This window comes from Chionomys nivalis, chromosome X (genome assembly GCF_950005125.1).
Source record: "Chionomys nivalis chromosome X, mChiNiv1.1, whole genome shotgun sequence".
Taxonomy (NCBI): Eukaryota; Metazoa; Chordata; class Mammalia; order Rodentia; family Cricetidae; genus Chionomys; species Chionomys nivalis.
This window is the reverse complement of record NC_080112.1, coordinates 135,304,056-135,323,331: the sequence shown is the minus strand read 5'-3', so window position 1 is coordinate 135,323,331 and position 19,276 is coordinate 135,304,056. Positions and strand designations below refer to the sequence as shown.

The 19,276-nt window shown below is 40.7% G+C and overlaps 1 protein-coding gene across 8 annotated transcripts in view; it reads left to right on the top strand.

Moving 5' to 3' along the window:
- Sh3kbp1 (SH3 domain containing kinase binding protein 1) overlaps window positions 1-19,276 on the top strand; it is a 341,909-nt gene that overhangs the window by 186,627 nt on the left and 136,006 nt on the right. For 3 of the 8 annotated variants that reach the window (XM_057759524.1, XM_057759523.1, XM_057759521.1), the window contains exons 6-8: window positions 116-172; window positions 8,196-8,270; window positions 11,914-12,119. In XM_057759524.1, the coding sequence (XP_057615507.1) occupies window positions 116-172; window positions 8,196-8,270; window positions 11,914-12,119 (338 nt within the window). Of the gene's footprint in view, window positions 1-115; window positions 173-8,195; window positions 8,271-11,913; window positions 12,120-19,276 lie in introns of those variants that run through there. The other 5 variants (XM_057759526.1, XM_057759522.1, XM_057759527.1 and 2 more) reach the window with 3 other exon arrangements.

The window sequence follows — 19,276 nt, the reverse complement described above, 5'->3', positions numbered from 1 at the left end:
ATGCCAGCTCCATTGAATATATGACAAGATAGTCAAGAGGCCAGGCCTCACCTTGAATGAGAAAGTGGTTCCTTTTGCAATGGTGAGAACAAACTTCAGGTGTGTTTTTCTCCAGGGCCTGAAGGTTTCTTTCCAGCTTCTCTGCTACCCTTTCCAGCTCATGGAGCAAAAGGTCAGGACCGGGAAGCTTTGTTCTCCCAGTCACTAACCCCAACTTTCCATGTGGGTGTCTGTGTCTATCTTGTGCCATGTTGAGCCAAGGTCATGGGCATGAATGTTGTAGGAGATTGACCTGTGTCATAGTGGTGTGATGCTACTTGCTGTCTTTCCTTCCTGAAAAGAGGAGGACAATCCAGTCTTACCAAAGCAATTCTGAAATATTGTCTCTTTCCATTTGGAAAATTGTAATTTAGATAGTATTCTTCTATTGCCTTGGTGTCCCTTTATTCACCCAGCAATATAGATGGACAAAGGTTTGATTCAGAAGTTGAAGCCATTTCCAGAAAAGTACTTAGGTGACCTTTTTTGCTTGGTGTCTGAGCAGTGGCTCTGGGTCATAAAGCCTGCCACACATAGAAGCAACTGTACTAGCTGGTTGACTCAGTGGCTGCAGCAGGACCCCTCCCTTCCACTTCCAAAGTTCAAGAACCCTCCTGCTCCAGACTTCATTCTATCCTTGAGTCTATATTATGGAGGATTGGTATGCATGCTGAAGTATTTGGTAACTTTTCACCTGTGAGCTGGGCCTTGTGGTTTTCCACTACTGTGGCCAGCTAAATGAGTAGAACAGTGAGAGTTTATTTTGCCCCCTCCCCTGAGTCCACAGTAGAATTTTAGCTGCTCTGGAACCCTCTTTTGTACATTAGAATAGTATCATGCCTGGTAACTACGTTCCACATTAACAATGCTGTATCTCTGGAATATTGTAGATTAAATGTGCTTTTTGGGGGAGGTCAAGATCAGGTTATTCTAATTTTACTTCCATGAAGAAATGAAGTCTAAGTTCCAACAGCAATATTATATATAAACCACCTCACATAGGAAGGTCCTCAGTAAATGATAGGACTCACTATTAGGATAGACTTGGGACATGACCAATTAAGTGTTTTGCTACTTGTTTTCTCTTTGCTGCCATAGCCACTGTAGCATTTTGACTGCATTTAAAAAGTACCTTTTAACTCTTTTACTGATACAGAGATGGAGATTTGGGGACCACCTCGCTGGAAAGTCTTCACGTCTTAGCATCATAACATCTTAGCCATATATTCTCACAAGTGAAGAGTTTCAGGAAATATACCCCATAGTTTTTGGAACTATTGAAACAAACTGTACCCCAAAATGCATCCCAGGTCATTACCATGGAAAGGTGACTGTGGTAGACTCCCCTCTCAAAGCATGTAGTGCTGGAATTCTTGGTACTTGAGGTTTTGGACTGAATGGAATGATCTCAATCATTTGGCTGTCTTTTACTTACCTGCAGCATCAATTCAATTACTAGCCTTCTGTTTCAGAACAAGGGAAGTCTAGTGGTGTCTGTGGCCATGTTCAGTCCAGCTGTCTATTGCTGAAGGGATTCGAGGTCCCTGGAGAAGTTATCAAGGATGGATGGTTCTGATAAAAAACAAACAATATTTGCTGTAATCTTCCTATGTGTACAGTTCAGCAAACAGGTCCCATATCTCTGTCTGCCTGTCTGTATCTATCCCTTTTTGTCTTCTCCTTAATTTCCTTTTTTATTCTTCATTAATCAAATCTCTTTTGAGCTCCTATAGTTACTAAGGCATTTGTTGATGCCTTAAAGAGTCAGAGACAAATAAGATGCAGATAGGGACCTTGCCCTCAGTCAAGTCACCTTGCAGAAAGGAGACACACATATCCCCAGAAGCTCATGAAAGTTCCCTAGGAGCTGCCGTTTGAGGAAGAATGGGGCACAAAGGCAGAGAGGCCAGTCTTTAGTTGGCATTTTTTTTGGCCATCAACTAGCTCCCAAATCATGACACAGAGACTAATTAGCTTAAGCTTATTTCTAGCTAGCCTTTTTTAAAAAAAAAATCTAAATTAACCCATTTCTACTAATCTGTGTGCTGCCCCAGGCTCATTTACCTCATCTGTGTACAAGCTATCCTGCTTTCCTGTTTCCTCCATGTCTGGTTGACTGGTCCCTCTGTTGCCTAGCTATTGGCAATTCAGTTCTTTATGAGACCAATTAGGTGCCTTAGGCAGGCAAGGTAAAACAGCAATACATCGTTACATAGTTAAACAAATGTAGCATAAACAAAAGCAATATATCTTTACATAGTTAAAGAAAGGCAACACATCTTTACATAGTTCAACCAATTTTCTATTCCATAGCACCAGTATCATGGTGATGTAGGTTGTAGTGATCAAAAAGGGATTCATTGAAGAATAGATGTGAGAATAATGCCTTCGTTGCTCTGTGTTGTGGTAGGGTTTTCAGTACTTGTTTATACTCGTGATTTGCTTCATCATAAAATTGTGCTAAAATGTATATATAAGCAGACCACATTGCTGCAGAGAATATTTCTATTGGTGGGATTTATCCAAATAGACCTTTGATTTTAGAGTGGTCTGCTTATTCTCTCCCTACCCCATTTGCCAGAGAATAGTGTTAGGACATTGGATATATTTTACTTTTTTTGAAAAAAAAAATTTATTGTTTTGAAGTAATTAAGATTAATAGGAATTTGTAAAAAATAAACATGAGCTTTATGGGGAGGACCCATGTATACTTCACCACGTTCCCCCAGTGATTACATTGCCTATAATTACAGTAAATGCATATTTGCTTTTGTCCTATAGTTGATAATACAAAATGTAGTTAGTGTACACATAACGTCTAGCTTTTTTTGTGTTTTATGAGCCAAAATGTACTTTATCAGAGTCTTTGTTTGATCAACCCACTTAATAATCTTTGTAAATGGCAACCCATTTTTCTATAATCTTTTTTTTTTTTTTTAAAGATTTATTAATTCTGTATACATGGTTCTTCCTGCATGTATGCCTTCAGGTCAGAAGAGGGCACCAGGTCTCATTACTGATGGTTGTGAGCCACAGTGTGCCATGTGGTTGCTGGGAATTGAACTCAGGTCCTCTGGAAGAGCAGTCAGTGCTCTTAACCTCTGAGCCATCTCTCCAGCCCCTATAATCTTTGCTTAATTACATGACTATGCAGCTAAGTTAAATCCTAATCTTTGTACCATATTTGTAATTTTTAGAGATTACAGTGATATCACATAAATATTATAAATATTCTTTTAAGTACTGCCAGGTATTAGGATGACGGTTTTCTTTCTCATTATAGCTAAAATCTGTATCCTGATATGGAGAGAGCATTGTGTACAATATGTTCTTGTACATCTTTGCTTCACTCATTCCTTTGAATGTATGCATTCTTATTTGTATACTTTGCAAATAATATCTGAAGTTAAGAATTTTGTATATTAATAAATGACTCTGACAGAGGAAACATTGGCATTGTCCTCATAAAAGAAGCAATGCCATTGACTATGTGTCACATGGTTGGTGTTTAATACATTCCTAATTAGCCTATTATTACTTCAGGAAAGCATTTTATCTTGGATGACAGGTAAAAATTTCTACAACTTGCTTCTCATACATTTTTTCATATATCATTTGGTTCATAACTCTTGTTCAGGGTAATTTGTTCTGCCAAGAATAGTTTTAACAGTCAAATGGGTTGGTCCATAGTTGAGTAGTAGCAGAACTTTTTGCATATTTAAATTTGAAAATATTTTTTTTTACCATACTTAGAGCTTGTAACACTTTAGATGTATTTTTTCAAAAAGATTTTAAAAAAATCCTTAGTTATCAATGATTTTAAACATAGGTAAAATATGAATAGTATAAAAAATCCCTTTGTACCTGTCGGTCAGTTGATCAGTTCTCAGCCTATGGCTAATTTGTTGACATTATGTCCCTACACATTCCTGCTCTATTTTATCTTAAAGAAACTCCTCGACATTAGATAATTCCACCCATAAATATTTTAATATTTATTAATAAAAGGGTTTCTTAAAGTACCATTACCACATGCACACAAAATTGCAGCAATTCCTTAAATAATTCAGCATGTGCTCCATGTTCACTTTCCTCTAATAACTTTTTTTGTATGGAATTTGTTGACATGAATCTGGATCCAAATAAGGCACATACGCAGTGATGGGTTGACATATTTTAAATTTCTCTGAATCTATCAATTTCTCCATCATAGGTCCTCCTTCTGTACAATCTATTTGCTAAAGAAGCTGAGCTGCTTGTCCATTAGTTCTTCATTGTCTGGCTTGTGATAGTTTCATTTCTCTTTTGTTATTCAGGAAATTGATAATTAGATCTAGGGATGAGTAGATTAAGATTGTGTGTGTATGTGTTTCACATTTTCTTAGGTGGTCCTTGATGCTCTACTTGGAGGGTCATGAGGTCCAGTTTTCCTTTTGGACTCAGCTGTCATTGATTATCAGTAAGAAGTGATCAGACAGGGCTTACACAGTGGAACCCAACAAACTTTTTTTTTTTAACGACTGAAATGGACTTTCTCACATCACATAAATAAACACACACAAAAGGCTTTTAGTAAATTCCGTTGTTCTGAAACAGAACATAGAAACCTTTGCCTCAAGAGTGCAAAGTCCTAAGATAGCAGGTATGGACAGTCATGTTCTGCTTCTTTGGCCTGGTGCCAGATGACAACACGTATGTACAAAGTAATTCCACTTCAGCTGTGGCCTGGCTTGAGTTAGGAGACCAGAATGGCATGCCAGCTTCCTGCACATATTCTGCCATCAGCTCCACCACACAAGCAGGTCAACTTCTCACCCAGTAGCTGGTGAATTTCAAACCTGACTAAAGTTGAGGTCATTCTTACCCCAATCATACATGTTGATTAAATTGTCTTTTTATCTATAATTGTGCATTTGTTCCCACTGACTAAATAGAGCTGATCGGCAAATATTATAACCACACATTTTCCTGGCCCTCGGATTTATTTGGACTTAGTGACCAAAAAAATTACATGTGATTATGATCCAATTTCAGTTTATATTTTGCCTCATATTTAAAATATATGTGAATTTTCCATTTTAACAGTTTTGATACTACTTAATGTCAAATAATTGTTTTAAAATTATAATAATTACTTTTTAAAAGTCCTTGGACTGGAGATGTAACTGAGTTTTTAGAATGTTTGCCAAGCATGCACAAAACCCTGGATTTGATCCCTAGTACCTGAATAAGCTAGGCATGTTGGCACAAAATTGTAATCCTAGTGTTTGGGGAAGGTGAGTGCAGGAGTATCATAAACTCAAGGTCATCCTTAGCTACATAGATAGTTTAAGGCCAGCCTGAAATACATGAGCCCACCACTCAAAAAAAAAACAAACAAAACAAACAAACAAACAAACAAAAAACTATCCTATAGCTATAGGAACATTGTCAATTGTTTCCGATATTCTTCTGAGGGATAGAAATTTATATTTTTATAAACAACTACAATTTTCCATTTGAATTGAAGCTCCCATTTCCTATTTCCCCAATTTCCTGTTTAAAATGTTTAGATTGTGATACTTTGGTGACATGTCAAGCTAAGACAAACGTAAGTGCTTTTAAGAAAGCGCAGCAAACCACTTCCATGATGCCAACATATTTTGAAAAACTGCATTCTGCTGTTTCACCAGACACTTTTCATTTTTAGTATTTAGTGATGTTGGGTTTGTGTTTGTGTTCTATTGGCAATGAATAGCAGTTAACCAATAGAAAAAAATGGAGTTTCAGGAAAAGTTAGGTGCTAACACACACATAGTTATGTGTCTGAATTTTAAAACTCTTCCCTTCTATAGTGTTTGCTGCCTTCAAGAATTGATATCTAAGTCAATATGGTGACTCATGCCTTTAATCCCAGCACTAGAGAGGCAAAGACAGGTGGATCTCTGTGAGTTTGAGGCCAGCCTGGTCTACAGAGTGAGTTTCAGGACAACCAAGGCTACACAGAGTAACCCTACCTATAAAAGCAACAACAAAAAAACCCTTATATTTAATGGTCATAGTAAAATATCCCCCCCCCCCAGCAAGATAAACATTGCTCATATGCATAAGCTTTCTGATTGCCTGTCTCTTTTGTTCCTGACTCAAGAAAGAGCCCCTATGCATCCTTCCCCTAGCCTAGCCCAGGTTACCTCTCTGATTGCCTTGCTGCCGGTGGGCAGGGGACTTTGCAGAGTGGCTTGACTGACAGTGCACACAGCAGGACGATGGCCTGTCAGCCACTGGGATTTTCAGCTCCTCTGGCAGAGCACATGCAAGCCCGGCTGGACTCAGGAGCATCACTGGAATGTTGACCTTTTTTCTCTTATTCCTCCTTCTTGCTGCCACTGTGAAGACTGCAGCTATTCATTTGTAGAAGGCCTGTTCTCACACCAGCAGCTGCGATTTAGGAGTAATGGTGACCTCCTGGAAGTTAAGTTGGGGAGAATTTGTTCAAATAAAACTTAGCTGCTAACTTGCTCTGCTTTTGGCATGGAGCTCCTCAAGAAGCATGTTTGCAAAACTCTGTTGCTTCCCTAGATTGTTCTTCTATAGACAGTGATTATTTTTTTGAGACATGACGTCACTTTGCATCTCAAGGCCCGGAACTCTATATGTAGCCAGAGCTGATCTCCAAGGACCCTCCTGCCTCAGCTTCCTGGGCAGCTGAGGTTGCTTATGCATATCTTATACTTGGGCCCACACATAGGTAGTGACTTGAATGCCTAACTTCTGACTCGAATCGGCTGCAGCACATACGACCCAAAGGGCAGATTTCCAAACCATGGCATATTACCATTTCTGTGACACATGGGAATGACAGTCTATTTAGAGCATTCTGACTAGTTATAATTGGTGTCATCAATTGAGAGTGACAAGTCCTAGAAACTGACCCTGTCAGGGGGTCCTGTTCTGACGGCGGAGTCTGTAAGGCGCGAGAGAAGATTCTCTCTGCCCTTTCAGTTACACTCCCTGTTACGCTTTGCCTATGCTTCGCACTTCTCAACCTTACTCTGAGAGTATAAGCCTGCCTCCCTGTTTGAGCTATAACAGAACTTATTTCTTTTAATAATACATTTATTAATTGGGATTACTCTTCAAATCATCTTACCATCTTGTGATATTCTCTGTGTTGTGTGTGTGTGTGTTTTGGGAAGGTGGGTGGATATGTGTATACTTAAATTGGAGCAATATATGCATCTGTGCTCTTATGATCCAGTGATATTTGGGCTTTAGCTATGTGTTCAGTCCTATGATATTGTATCAAAAATTATGATATTTGATGCTGGATGAGTCCTAGGTCCTCAGTGCTTAAGTACAGATTCATTATTGACACAGCAAAACCTCAATTAAGATGTCTCAAGAAATAGGATTTCTTTGATATCCTTGGTGCTAAACAGAAGCATCACCTCATGTTTGTAGGGGTGCCACTATTGGTTTCAAATCTCACCAGTAAAATATCCCCTGTAGTTTGTTAATATCTGGTCTCTCTTGAAGGTGCTGAGAAGTGACAAATCTTCTATTTCCTCGTGTTATGATTCTGGGATCCAACCTAGTGCCTTGTGTGTGCTTAGTGAATAATCTACTACTGAGCCACACCCCTACCCAACAAATTTTCCGAGGATTCTGTGCCTTGTTTAGAATACTGGGGCTTGAATATCAGCTTTTACCATGTGGGTCTCTGGGTATAAAAGACAGAGGCAGAAAGGCCAGCTCTGTTTTATGTAGGTCATACTCTCCAAAGAGAAGAGTGTGCTTGCCCACTGAGTTAATGGAATAATCCTGTGAATTGGATTCTCTCTGATTAATTGAGGTTTTCCTATTCTTAAGTTAAAATATGAAATGACTTCCAAGTTTTAACTGGGCATAACATACATGCCGGTCATTTTAGAGGCAAGTCCCAAATCTGGTTATTTCTTGCCATTGTGATCACGTGGGGACTTTGGGCTCATTCTGTAACATTCTGAAACTCTGCCTAATGGTCTTTAATTAATTGCATGGATGAAGCTCTTGCAGTGGAGTTATTGAAGGCAAGTTCAGTTAAAGACTCTTCTTCTTCCTTCTTTTGCCATCATTTGCTCCCCTCTGCCCCCTGTCTTGTTTTTCTCTCCCCCTTCTCTTCTCTCATTCACTGTCAGGAAAGACTACCTTTGAAGGGACAGTTCTGTATCGTGCTGCACCGGGAAAGACGGAGGGCCACAGACGCTATTACAGTGAGTGACCTTAAGCAGGAGGCAATCATAAAGATAAGATCGGAGCACCTGTGGCTTTTAATGCAGCTGCGCTTTTCCTGAGCCACCCACGCTTATGCCAAGTGTCTGCGTATTTCTGAGCCAAGGACATGGGCTTATTTGCCTGCAATAAGTGGCATTTCCTTGGTGTGGGCTACAAGAGCATTCTCCCCACCAATCCTGGTGCTGTCTTGTTCGCTTTCTGCCTTTCTCGTGTGTATGACATATGTGCATGAACCATGCCTGCAGAGAATGAAGCAGTAGCTTTTGTCATGGCAGTGGAAGATGGCTTCTGGTGGAGACATCAGCCTCACCTAGCTACTGCTTTTTCCAAATGGGTCATTTGTCATTTGTGTGGTTCAAAGAAAGAAAATTTTGGCATGGAAGTCCATGCCAGATACAGTGGTTTGCTTTGCTCATCCAGCTAATCACCACACGGCAGACTTCTTTTGGCAGGACCCATGGGCAGCCTTTTGTGTTGTAAAATAAGGCTGCCAAAAGCTGAAGAAATGAGATGTATGAATTAATTTCATGATGCCCGTAGAACAGTTCTTGTTACATCACAAGCACTACACATGGAGGTGTCAAATTAAAAACAATCGGGAACTGATGGGTACTGAAGCTAGGGTGAATTGTACCACAGTGGACAGCCATGGGACTAGCAGAAGCAAATCTGAGGAGGCTTTTCTCTGTTTGCATCGGGAGGGAAGAATATTCACTGTGGTGCACATATATTTATATCCATGAACTATATACATACATGTGATGAAAGAGGTTCAGACAGGAGCACCAGAACTGCCCTCAAATGCTTGAAGTGAGGGTATTTTTCTTTCTGTTCCACTCCGAACAAGTGCACAATGCATATGACTTAGCCTGCAGTGTGCTCCTTGTGTTCAGTGGGGAGTACTGACCTTGTTCATCTCCATGCCCTGGCCTGACCAGGTATCTGGAAATCATCACACCAGTGCATAAAGTCGAAATGCTAAAGTCATTTCTAAACCCTCATACCTTTTTACAGTACTTCTTCATGGACCAATAATGTGCCCTTCATAAAATGGCCCTGGCCTACATTCCACTCAGTAGGTTGAGCTGCCTCAGAGTGCCATCTAGCATTCGGAATATGAATATGATAAGAAGATACCCATGATAGTCACAAGTAACCAAAAGAAGGAATACCTAACACACATGAAAATAAAGTCACCTTTCTTTCCTTCCAAGGAAAAGAACTAGATTTTTGAGTTATTGCATCAATGCAAACATTTAACTGTATAATTTACATTCTTAAAAATTATAGAATCAGGCTGCCAGAATTTCTGGAAGAAAAATCTGCCGTGTGTTTCCTTCCCAGGCCATGCTTGTGTGGCTGAATGACTGCGCCTCTATTCCCTGTATAATAGACTTTTTCTTACAAGTACTGATATGAAGTTATTAAGATGAGCCTGAAGGCTGCAAATACCTACAAGCGGAAACTTGCTGAAATTAGGGTGGCAGTGAAGACCAGTTTATAGCTGTAGCTAAGGGTGAGCTACAGAAGAACCCCCCCAAATTCCACTTTCTGAAGAACTAAACCAGATAGATACTCTCTGCTCCATTTGTCCTGCTGCCTTCTGCTGGAGGTGGAGGAGGTGGAGGTGCTGGTGGTGGAGCAGGTGGAGGTGGTGGTGGGTGGTGGTGGTAGTCTTGGTGGTTGTGGTGGGTGGTGGTGGGTGGTGGTGGTAGTCTTGGTGGTTGTGGTGGGTGGTGGTGGGTGGTGGTGGTAGTCTTGGTGGTTGTGGTGGGTGGTGGTGGGTGGTGGTGGTAGTCTTGGTGGTTGTGGTGGTGGGAGTGGAGGAGGTGGTGGGAGTGGTGGTGGCGGCAGAGGAGGTGGTGGTGGCAATAGGTGATGGAAGGTGATGTGGTTTCTTTACACTGTTTCCTCAATGGTTCTTTCCAAACATGAAAAGAATATGCAAGCCATTTATCACATAGAAAGAATCCATACAGCAAAATAAGAGCCTGTTTAAGGGGAATGACACAATATTTAGACTCCAAAATTATATCTCCAGCAGGGGTATTCCCAGAAACAATGAACAGATAAACATATGAATAGATAGCTAATCCAGGGTTCTCCATGTTTGTACACCCCAATCGGGTCCTGTGAAGTGCAGCTGGCCCCCTCCTTATTATGGCCCCGATTTTTACTCACAAATGCTGTGCTTTAGTTAACTAAAATATGCACCAGCTATCTTCCTTCCTCTCCACCCTTTTGGCTTAGAAATACTACTTTATGGAAAATGAATGGCAGCATCAAAGGAAGCCATTATTTTCTAAGGCTTTGATTCCGAACGCTGTTAGTAATCTGTAATGACCTTTCTATATTTTACGTTTGCATTTAACAGTTTTTCTTTGCTCTGAGACTTCGTCACTTAAATGACTTCAACATTTTATGATATTCTGTGTGAACAGTTATTTGGTGTATCGTTTCTATGGACTAGGTAGCCACAAGAAGCTAATGTACAACTGGCCACTAGTAAAAGAAATTTAATGGCATTCTTTCACCTCAAGGGCATTGTTAGGGTCAGGAGATAGAGAATAAATGGCCAGAAGCTATCCTACACATCTAGAACCTTAGAGATATGGTTTAGTGACAGTATTAAATATTCCTAAAAATATCCTTTGAACCCTTCCCTTTGTTGGCATAATTGAAGTCCTGACCAGTAAAGGAAGAATGTATACCCAGAAATTAACAGACTCAATTAGGTTCTTCTTTTTAGGAACATGCATGTAGGCAGAGCCTAGGGAACAAGCGTCTGGGGAGGTAAATGTTTTGAGTGTCTTGCTGATAACTCTCTTATATACCTCCCAACATATGGCACAAAAGGTTAAAGGGAGACTGTCATGCCCCCAGTGTTTTCCTTGGAAAAGAATTCAGCTTTGGGAAGATGGTGGTTGTAGAGGAAGGAGGAAGAGTCATAGGGTTGGGATTCTGGCCTCTGGAAAGGCAGTTTTTGTTCTGTCTTTAACAAACAACATCATCTTGCTAAGGAACACTATCCCAATGTCGAGTTTACTTTAATGCTTTCTTAGAGGAACATGCCTGCATGCATTTGTTCCTTGTGAAGCCATCCAAAGAGATTTAAGGCTTTGGCAGTCATAATTTTGTGTGGTTTAATTGCTAATTTGCTTGAATCATTTTTAGCTTTACAGTTTCCCTTTAGGAAATGTTACTTTCATTGTTAATTGCTAATTGACGTGAATCAGAAAATTTAGAGGTACAGTACATGGTACTTACTGAGTGGGAAGGCCAGGTATGGGTGGCAAGGATGGGTATTAACACAAACCATGGGTAAAAATTTTGGTTCAGAACCAGACTTTGGCTGAAGCATGTCAAATGTCACATGTACAGCAAGATCAGCATGAAATTAGAGTTTCTGAAAAGTTACTTTGAATCACTGTTTAAAATTAAAGTCTGGGGGTAGGAAGACCAAGCAAAGCTTCGAGACAGCCTGAGTCAGCATACTCAGTGCCCCGAGTGCAGAAGCCCAGTCCCACTTTGAGAGATGGCTTCTGGCCGACTGGGAAGTTCTTTATTGTGGCCTCTGGCTGATTTCTGAGCTCTTTCTCTCCTCATCCCCACTGTTGACAGGCTTAAGAGAAGCCACAGGCTCCGAGAGTGATGGGGGTGACTCAAGCAGTACCAAGTCTGAAGGTGCCAACGGGACAGTGGCAACTGTAGCCATCCAGCCCAAGAAAGTCAAAGGAGTGGGCTTTGGAGATATCTTCAAAGACAAGCCAATTAAACTGAGACCAAGGTCAATCGAAGTAGAAAATGACTTCCTGCCGGTAGAAAAGGTATGTTGGACAATTTCTGTGTGACTTCATTTTAATGAGGAACATCCTAATGTAGATTGTGGGCTTTGACTTCATGACGTCAGGGCCCCTTTTGCTCGCTGTTTGCCATCCCTCCTTTGAGTTCCCCTCCTCTGCAGGAATGGCTTCCCTGCTGCTTTCTTCTTACCACGCTTGTGCTGGGCAGCTTTTCATAACTATAACAGAATAACTTGAGTTTATGGTGGGACAAAATGGCTTACCTCATGAGCTGGAGAGCAGACACGGTGTAGGACTAGGATCCTATAATCTTCTTTAAGGGCACATGGCCAATGACCTATGGACCTTCCACCAGCTCTCACACCTCAAAGATTTTACAAGTTCCTGATGGTACTACCCTGGGCATCAAGTCTAACACAGAGAACTTCAGAGGACTTTCAGGATTATATATATCTCCTTTAAAGAATGTTTTTCGGGATGACTTTTCAAATGGTTCACCACTTCTCCATCTCCTTTCCAGAGAAACCCCTTCTCATACCTAGGCCCAGCTAAATATATGACCCTGACAGCCCTCAGATACCCTAAAATATCTCTAAATGCTTTGTGCTCAAGTGTGTTGCTTGTGTTTATGTGGCAGAGAAAAGCAATTGTGTGAGTTTTTTTTCCTTAAGAGTTAGGTGTAAACAGTTTCAGACCACTGAATGGAAGTCTCCTGTGTGTGCACAGGAATGATGGTGACAGCTTGTGTTCAGACTCCCTGGGTTGCTCCCATCAGGAAGCTAGCTTTTTTCTTCTGCTTCTGGTTCTGGGCTGGTGAGAAGCAGACAGCATGTTGCTGCTGAGTACACAGTTGCTATAGCAACACACCCAGAGCCATAGCTCTGTGGCTACCACTGACGTCTACTGTGGTACACTTCTGAGCATCATAGCCTTGCTTGGGAGTTGATAAGTACTGTGGAATTTTCCAAATTATAATAAGCTACACTCATGCTGTGCTTAAGAAATGTTTGTTAATTTGATTTCATGTTAAGTTTTCTGCTTTGACTCTTGTGCCAACAGGTTTGGGATAGGGTACTAGCAACATTTCTAATTTAGGTCTATCATTGGATTGTGGCTTTCATTTTTTTCAATGAGGTCAAATTTTAAAGGTCGCGTCACCATCCACAGCTATAGAACCTGCAGTATCCACCCAGCCCCTAGAAGCCTTCTGTAGTGCCAGCAATCATTAGAACAGCTTCTATGGGGTGGGGGTGGGGGACATTTTGGACATTTAGTGCCTTAGAGGAAAGACAGGGGGAGAAACTAGAACATGCTTCACTTAAACTGTTCCTTTGGTGAAGTGTCATGGAACCACTATTGCTTTTTCCGTAATCAATATGTCATGTTGCCTGTGATCTGAAAACTGTGTTGTTGGTGTCTGAACTTGTGATCACAGTTTTGTTGCCCATGGCCACATTCAGATTCCATGAAGGAGCTACAAAAAGTGAGTACCCGTCTTGAAAAGAAGTGATGGATGGAATTTTTCTCCATTTTATGGAAGTTTTTGAAAAGAATATAATCATTGACTCAATCAAGGTGACATGATGCGTATGTGCGTGGCTTATTATTGCTATTAATAATATTTGTTTTAGGTGACAATAATATATTGAGTTATTAATAGTGACATCAGTGTCAAACATAAACAGTTTTCTTTGTGTGTATGTGTATACACATGTGTACATATGGAGAAATCTCACGTTGATGTTAGAAATCTAACTCTTTCCTCTCCACCATATTCACCAAGTCAAATCCAGAGCTTAAAGATATGGCAAATCTCACTAGCCAGCATGCTTTTCAGATCCCTGCTTTCTGAGGCTGGAATTGCAGGCAAGTGGCTAGCTACACCCACACAACTTTTATGAGGATTCTGGGGATCTGAACTCCAATCCTCTTGATTGTGTGGCAAGTGCTTTAAGTGCCAAAACATTTCCTTAGCCCCTGTTTATTCTTGAGACGAGAGCTCACCATGTGACCTTTCAACTCCTGGGCTTAATTAAACACCTGTCCCAGCCCCCTAAGACTATAGGCATGTGTACCTTCTTGCCAACTACTCCCAAGTTTATATGTCTTAGCACATTTCTTTCAAGAATGACAGAACTTTATTTTTGCCTCTCTGTCATTTCCACCTAGAGATTCTAATTCCTATCAGTTTATCCAAACCCTCCAAACACCCTCCTCCGTCCACAACTTTCCCCATCTCAGGTGAAGGCAGTGCCATCTCTCTTCCCTTTTATTCCCTTGAGGTTGTGTCTAATTGATCACCTAACTATGTCTAACTATGTCTAGCATCTGTCTCTCTGTAACTCATCACCCTAATAGGGCTCTTTGTTTCTTCTCACTGCTGTGCACTGTATCCATGACACATATGTGTGGAAGGTAGAGTGTTTTCAAATGCATCAACATGATGCTTTGGAGACTGCAGACATCTGTAGAGTGAGGGAGCTGGCTGGAACAATAGAGCAGGTGCTCACTTGAAAATACAGCAGTTGTGTGCTTAACTATTTCTGTGTGAAATACTGTATTGGTGGTAGTGACATGGAACAAGAACTTTATCAGAGTTATGTATGAGAAAGGTATATGTGTGTATGTATGTGGGTGTATGTGCATATATCCTGATTCCTGATTGCTTGCAGAGTGAAACCATGCGCTAGAAGTTCCCATAATCCAGTGTGAAGCCTTGGGAGCAAACATAAACTTCCCAGCTTGCTTGAGTGGCTGCAGGCAATGTTTCCAGCATTTGAGATGATTTAAAACTATCTCTTCTCCCTGTTGTTGGTGCAATGGGTAGTTGCATAGATTTATGGAGCCATTATGTTATTACACAATCTGGCTTGAGAGCCGATGAGTGTGATCCTGTTTTATTAATGTACAACCTGGTTCTTTTCACTTTTGAGATGGTTTTATATTCAATATTGATGTTTAAAGAAGAAAGTTTCCCTTTAAAATGGGGCTTGCTGCTTTGATTTTGCAGAAGCAAACTGGATCTTGCATGACAGAATTTGGTATGTGAAGCCAAGCATGTCTCCCACTTAAGGTGGATCAGTTGATCTTCTGACATGACTGATTTGATAACTTGCATGAGGAAAGACGGGATCTGACAAAGACCTCTCTCTCTCTCTCTCTCTCTCTCTCTCTCTCTCTCTCTCTCTCTCTCGTGTGTGTGTGTGTGTGTGTGTGTGTGTGTGGTGTAACAAGTTTGACTGCTCAATAAGCTCCCCGTATTTATCTGTCTCTGCCTCCCAGTGGTGGGGTTACAGATGTGTTCTGCCATGTCTGAATTTTACATGGGTACTGGATATCTGAACTCAGGTCTTATTTTTGCATGGCAGACATTTTGCCAACTGAACCATCTTCCAGGTTCCTGGATGTCTATTAAATCTGTAACACTCGCTGCTAATGATTAGATTGTATATTAGGGGAGGTACTTAATAATAGCCCTTTACCAACCCTGAAAAAAATGAATAGTGAAACCAGGTTTGCCGCTATACACCTTAATCCTAGCATTCAGGAGACTGAGACAGGATAATTGAAAATTCAAGGCCAGCCTGATATATTAAGCCGGTTCTAGTCACCCTGGGTTATATAGAGACCTTGTCCCCAAACAACAAACTAACCAATATTGTTACTTTTGCTTGTCTTATTAAAATATAAGGAGAAACCATATATATATATAGCTTTTAATGCTACAAAGTGGATATACCTGTGAACAATTTGTATAATTTACCATCTAACTGAAATATTTACAGATGAAATGGTGTAGAGAAGGACACAAGGTTTGTGGTGATTGATAATTTCCTTGTGTTTTATGAAGCTGGGTTTCTTGTAGATCAAGCCAAATTCAAACTTTTGGGCAGCCAAGGATGACCTTGAACTTCTGATTCTTTTGATACTTCTGCCTTTCAACTGCTGGGATTGCAGGCATATGCCAAGTTGTTGAAAACAAGTGATACATACGTGGGAGTTTGATATCTGCTCTGTTTTTGTCTACATTAGAAATTCCTTTAGTAGAGATTATAGGAAAGGAAACTTGGGGAAATGTTTCCATTTAAATTAAGCTTAGGTTAAAGTGTTACTATAGCAATAGGACCTGGAGAGACTGCTCAGCAGTATCGAGCACTTCTCCGTGAGTCCCTTGGATGACTGGTAAAGGAGTGGCAGACATTACAACACTTGTAAATGAGCTGCATGTATCTGGGTGAGGCCCAGGACCTAACTTGGTATGGCTTTTTAGACAGAATGGTTCTTGCTTTCGGTGCCAACTTATTCCATGTATGGACTCTATAGTCATGACTAGTGTTGGTTCTCCTAATCATTTTAGAGCCAGCCTTTTTTGCCATGTTGGAAAAGATATATTGAAGTATTATTGTTTGGCAGCTTGGTAGTATATAGTGTCTCTTACAGAGAAACCTTTTAAGGGCCTCTTCTCCCAGGCCTTCCTAGTTTAGCTGATTCCCATTAGTGATTTCTGACATCTCTTTCTTGGAAGGAGTTTGTTTTCTATATTTTCTACTCGGCATTATTTGTGGCAGACTCTTTTTCCACTCCCATCAGCTTGAATCTCATTTATGGAATTGCAGTCACTCAAATTAATGCCTTTATGGTATCAACATTGAAGCATTTGTTTGCGGCAGAGAATTGAAATTTAAATTGTATGTAAATGGAGTCATAAATCAATTGTTTCAATCAGCGAAATTGCAGTTAAGAGAATTTTAATATTTTCATTCACATCTCTGTTAGTCTTTTGATCCATCCTAGTAAAAATTCATTAAATTTTATAGTAGCATTAAACCATATAAGTACCAGGTGGGTAAGGTGATCCATGCCTGTATTCCCAGCACAGCAGAGGCAGAGGCAGGGGATCACTGCAGATTAAAGGCCAGCTCGGTTTATATAATTTCTAGGCCATCCAGGGCTATATAACAAGACCCTATCTCAAGCCCTATCTCAAAGTAATGGCATCTGTTGCAAACAAGAGATTTGGAGCCAAGAAGATGGCTCAGCAGGCATAGGCCCTGCCATTAGGCTTAATGACTTTGATCCTCATGACCCACATGGTGGAAGAAGATAACTCAGCCCTTTAAGCTGTCCACTGACCTCCATTCAATGCGCTATGGCATTTGCCTCTCTCTCTCTCTCTCTCTCTCTCTCTCTCTCTCTCTCTCTCTCTCTCTCTCTCTCTCACTTGTACATGCCCTCAATCTCTCGCTCCCTCTAAATATAAATTTATAAATAAAAGTCTTAGTTACTTTTCTATTGATATGATAAGACACTACAACCAAGTCAGTTTATAGAAGGAGGAGTTTATTTGGGGCTTAAAGTTTAGAGGGCAAATCCAGGACTATCATGGTGGGGAATATGAGAGCAGTTAGGCAGGTATGGTACTGGAATAGTAGCTGAGACTTTACGTCTTCATCCTCATGCAGGAGACAGAGAGCACTAACTAAAAATGATGTGGTCCTTTGAAACCCAGTGATAGATCCCTCTTTAACAAGGCCACACCTCTTCCCAAATAGTTCCACAAACTGGGAGCCAAGTATTCAAACATATGAGCCTATAGGGACCCTTTTCATTCAAACCACCATAATCTCTAATTCTTTGAAGAGAAAAAAAGCTCTGGCGAGTCCCAGGAACTAACATATTCTTTGACTAATAAAACACAACTGGATAACATGTAAAACATCACCTAAGACTTAAACTATTGGCTATTCCTTATTTGGATGGAAAGATAAAATTATATGACATCTTTAGGGTATTGGAAACTCCAAGGCTCTCACTGGGGTATTATGGTGCACATTGGCTAAATAAAGCATATGGGGTTTCCAGACTTCAGTTTAGTTATTCCCATTGTATCCATATTTCCTCATCTAGGAAGAGTGGAGGAGGGGTTGGTAGGGAATTGGAAACAGTGTTACAGGGTTATTTTTAAATTATTATTTTTAATCGTGTGTGTGTGTGCATGTGTGCATGCATGCATACTCTTTCATGAGCCATGTGCCCATGGAAGTCATAAGAGAGCACCAGATCCTCTGGAGTTGGACTTACAAGTGGTTAGAAGCTGCCTTACATGGGTGCTAGGCATAGAACTCTAGTCTTCTGGAAGAGCAGTATGTGCTCTTAAGTACTGAGTCATCTTTCCATCCCGGGGGTTACTTTTTGACACAATGGATGCTTTCTGCTGTTTTATGTATGCTTGACATGTGCCTTGTGAACCCCTCAGCCCAGTGGGTTTTCTAAGAAATATTTAACTACAACCAGATCATCACCAAGATTTACAGTCTCAGAAGCTCCTACAAGGTGATTTCTAAGGATAGAGAGCGCTGAGTTGGTGGAGAGCTTGCCCAGCACGCAGAAAGCTGTGTTTTTCAGAGTACTGATAGTTATTAAACAGTCAGGCCAGATAGGCTAGGTTCAAATCCCAACTGTGCCTCCTTCTGGGACAAGTTAGTCATTCAGTGCTTTATGTTCCTCATCTTTAAAATTAGAATAACAAGATGGTCTGTCACTTAGGGGTGTTGTGAGGATTAACTAATATGTACAATGATCAGAAAAGTGCTTATATAATAATCACTTGGTTCAGAATCTTTTTACTAGAAAGGAGCTGTTATAAATAGCTATATCTTTAAGAGTGGTGTGTGTGTGTATGTGTATCCATGCAGTATGTAAATGTGTATGCCAGAGCTTGATATCAGCCATCTTCCTCAGTCACTCTTTACCTTTTTGTATTTTAAAGCAGTCTCACTGTGTCAATCTGGCTGGTTGGGACTCACTCTGTAGACCAGGCTAACCTCACAGAGATCTGCCTGCCTCTGCCTCCCCAGTCTTGGTATTAAAAGTGTGCACTTCCTTGTCTGACCTCCACCTTAGTTTCTGGGTCGGGCTCTCACTGAAGCGCATCAGTTTGCCTAGACTGGCTGGCCGGCCAGTGAGTTAGAGGGATCCACCTGCCTCTACCTCCCCAGCACTCGAACTATAGGTTCACCTTGCTGTGCCTGGCTTTACCCGAGTGCTAGGAATTTCTCATGCTTGCATGGCAAATACTTTACTGAGCCATCTCTCCAGCCTAAATTTCCTTAGCTTTTGATTGTGGGAGATTTGAAGCTTCACTTGAATTTTGCTATACTTGTGGGAACTGTTTGTTTCAT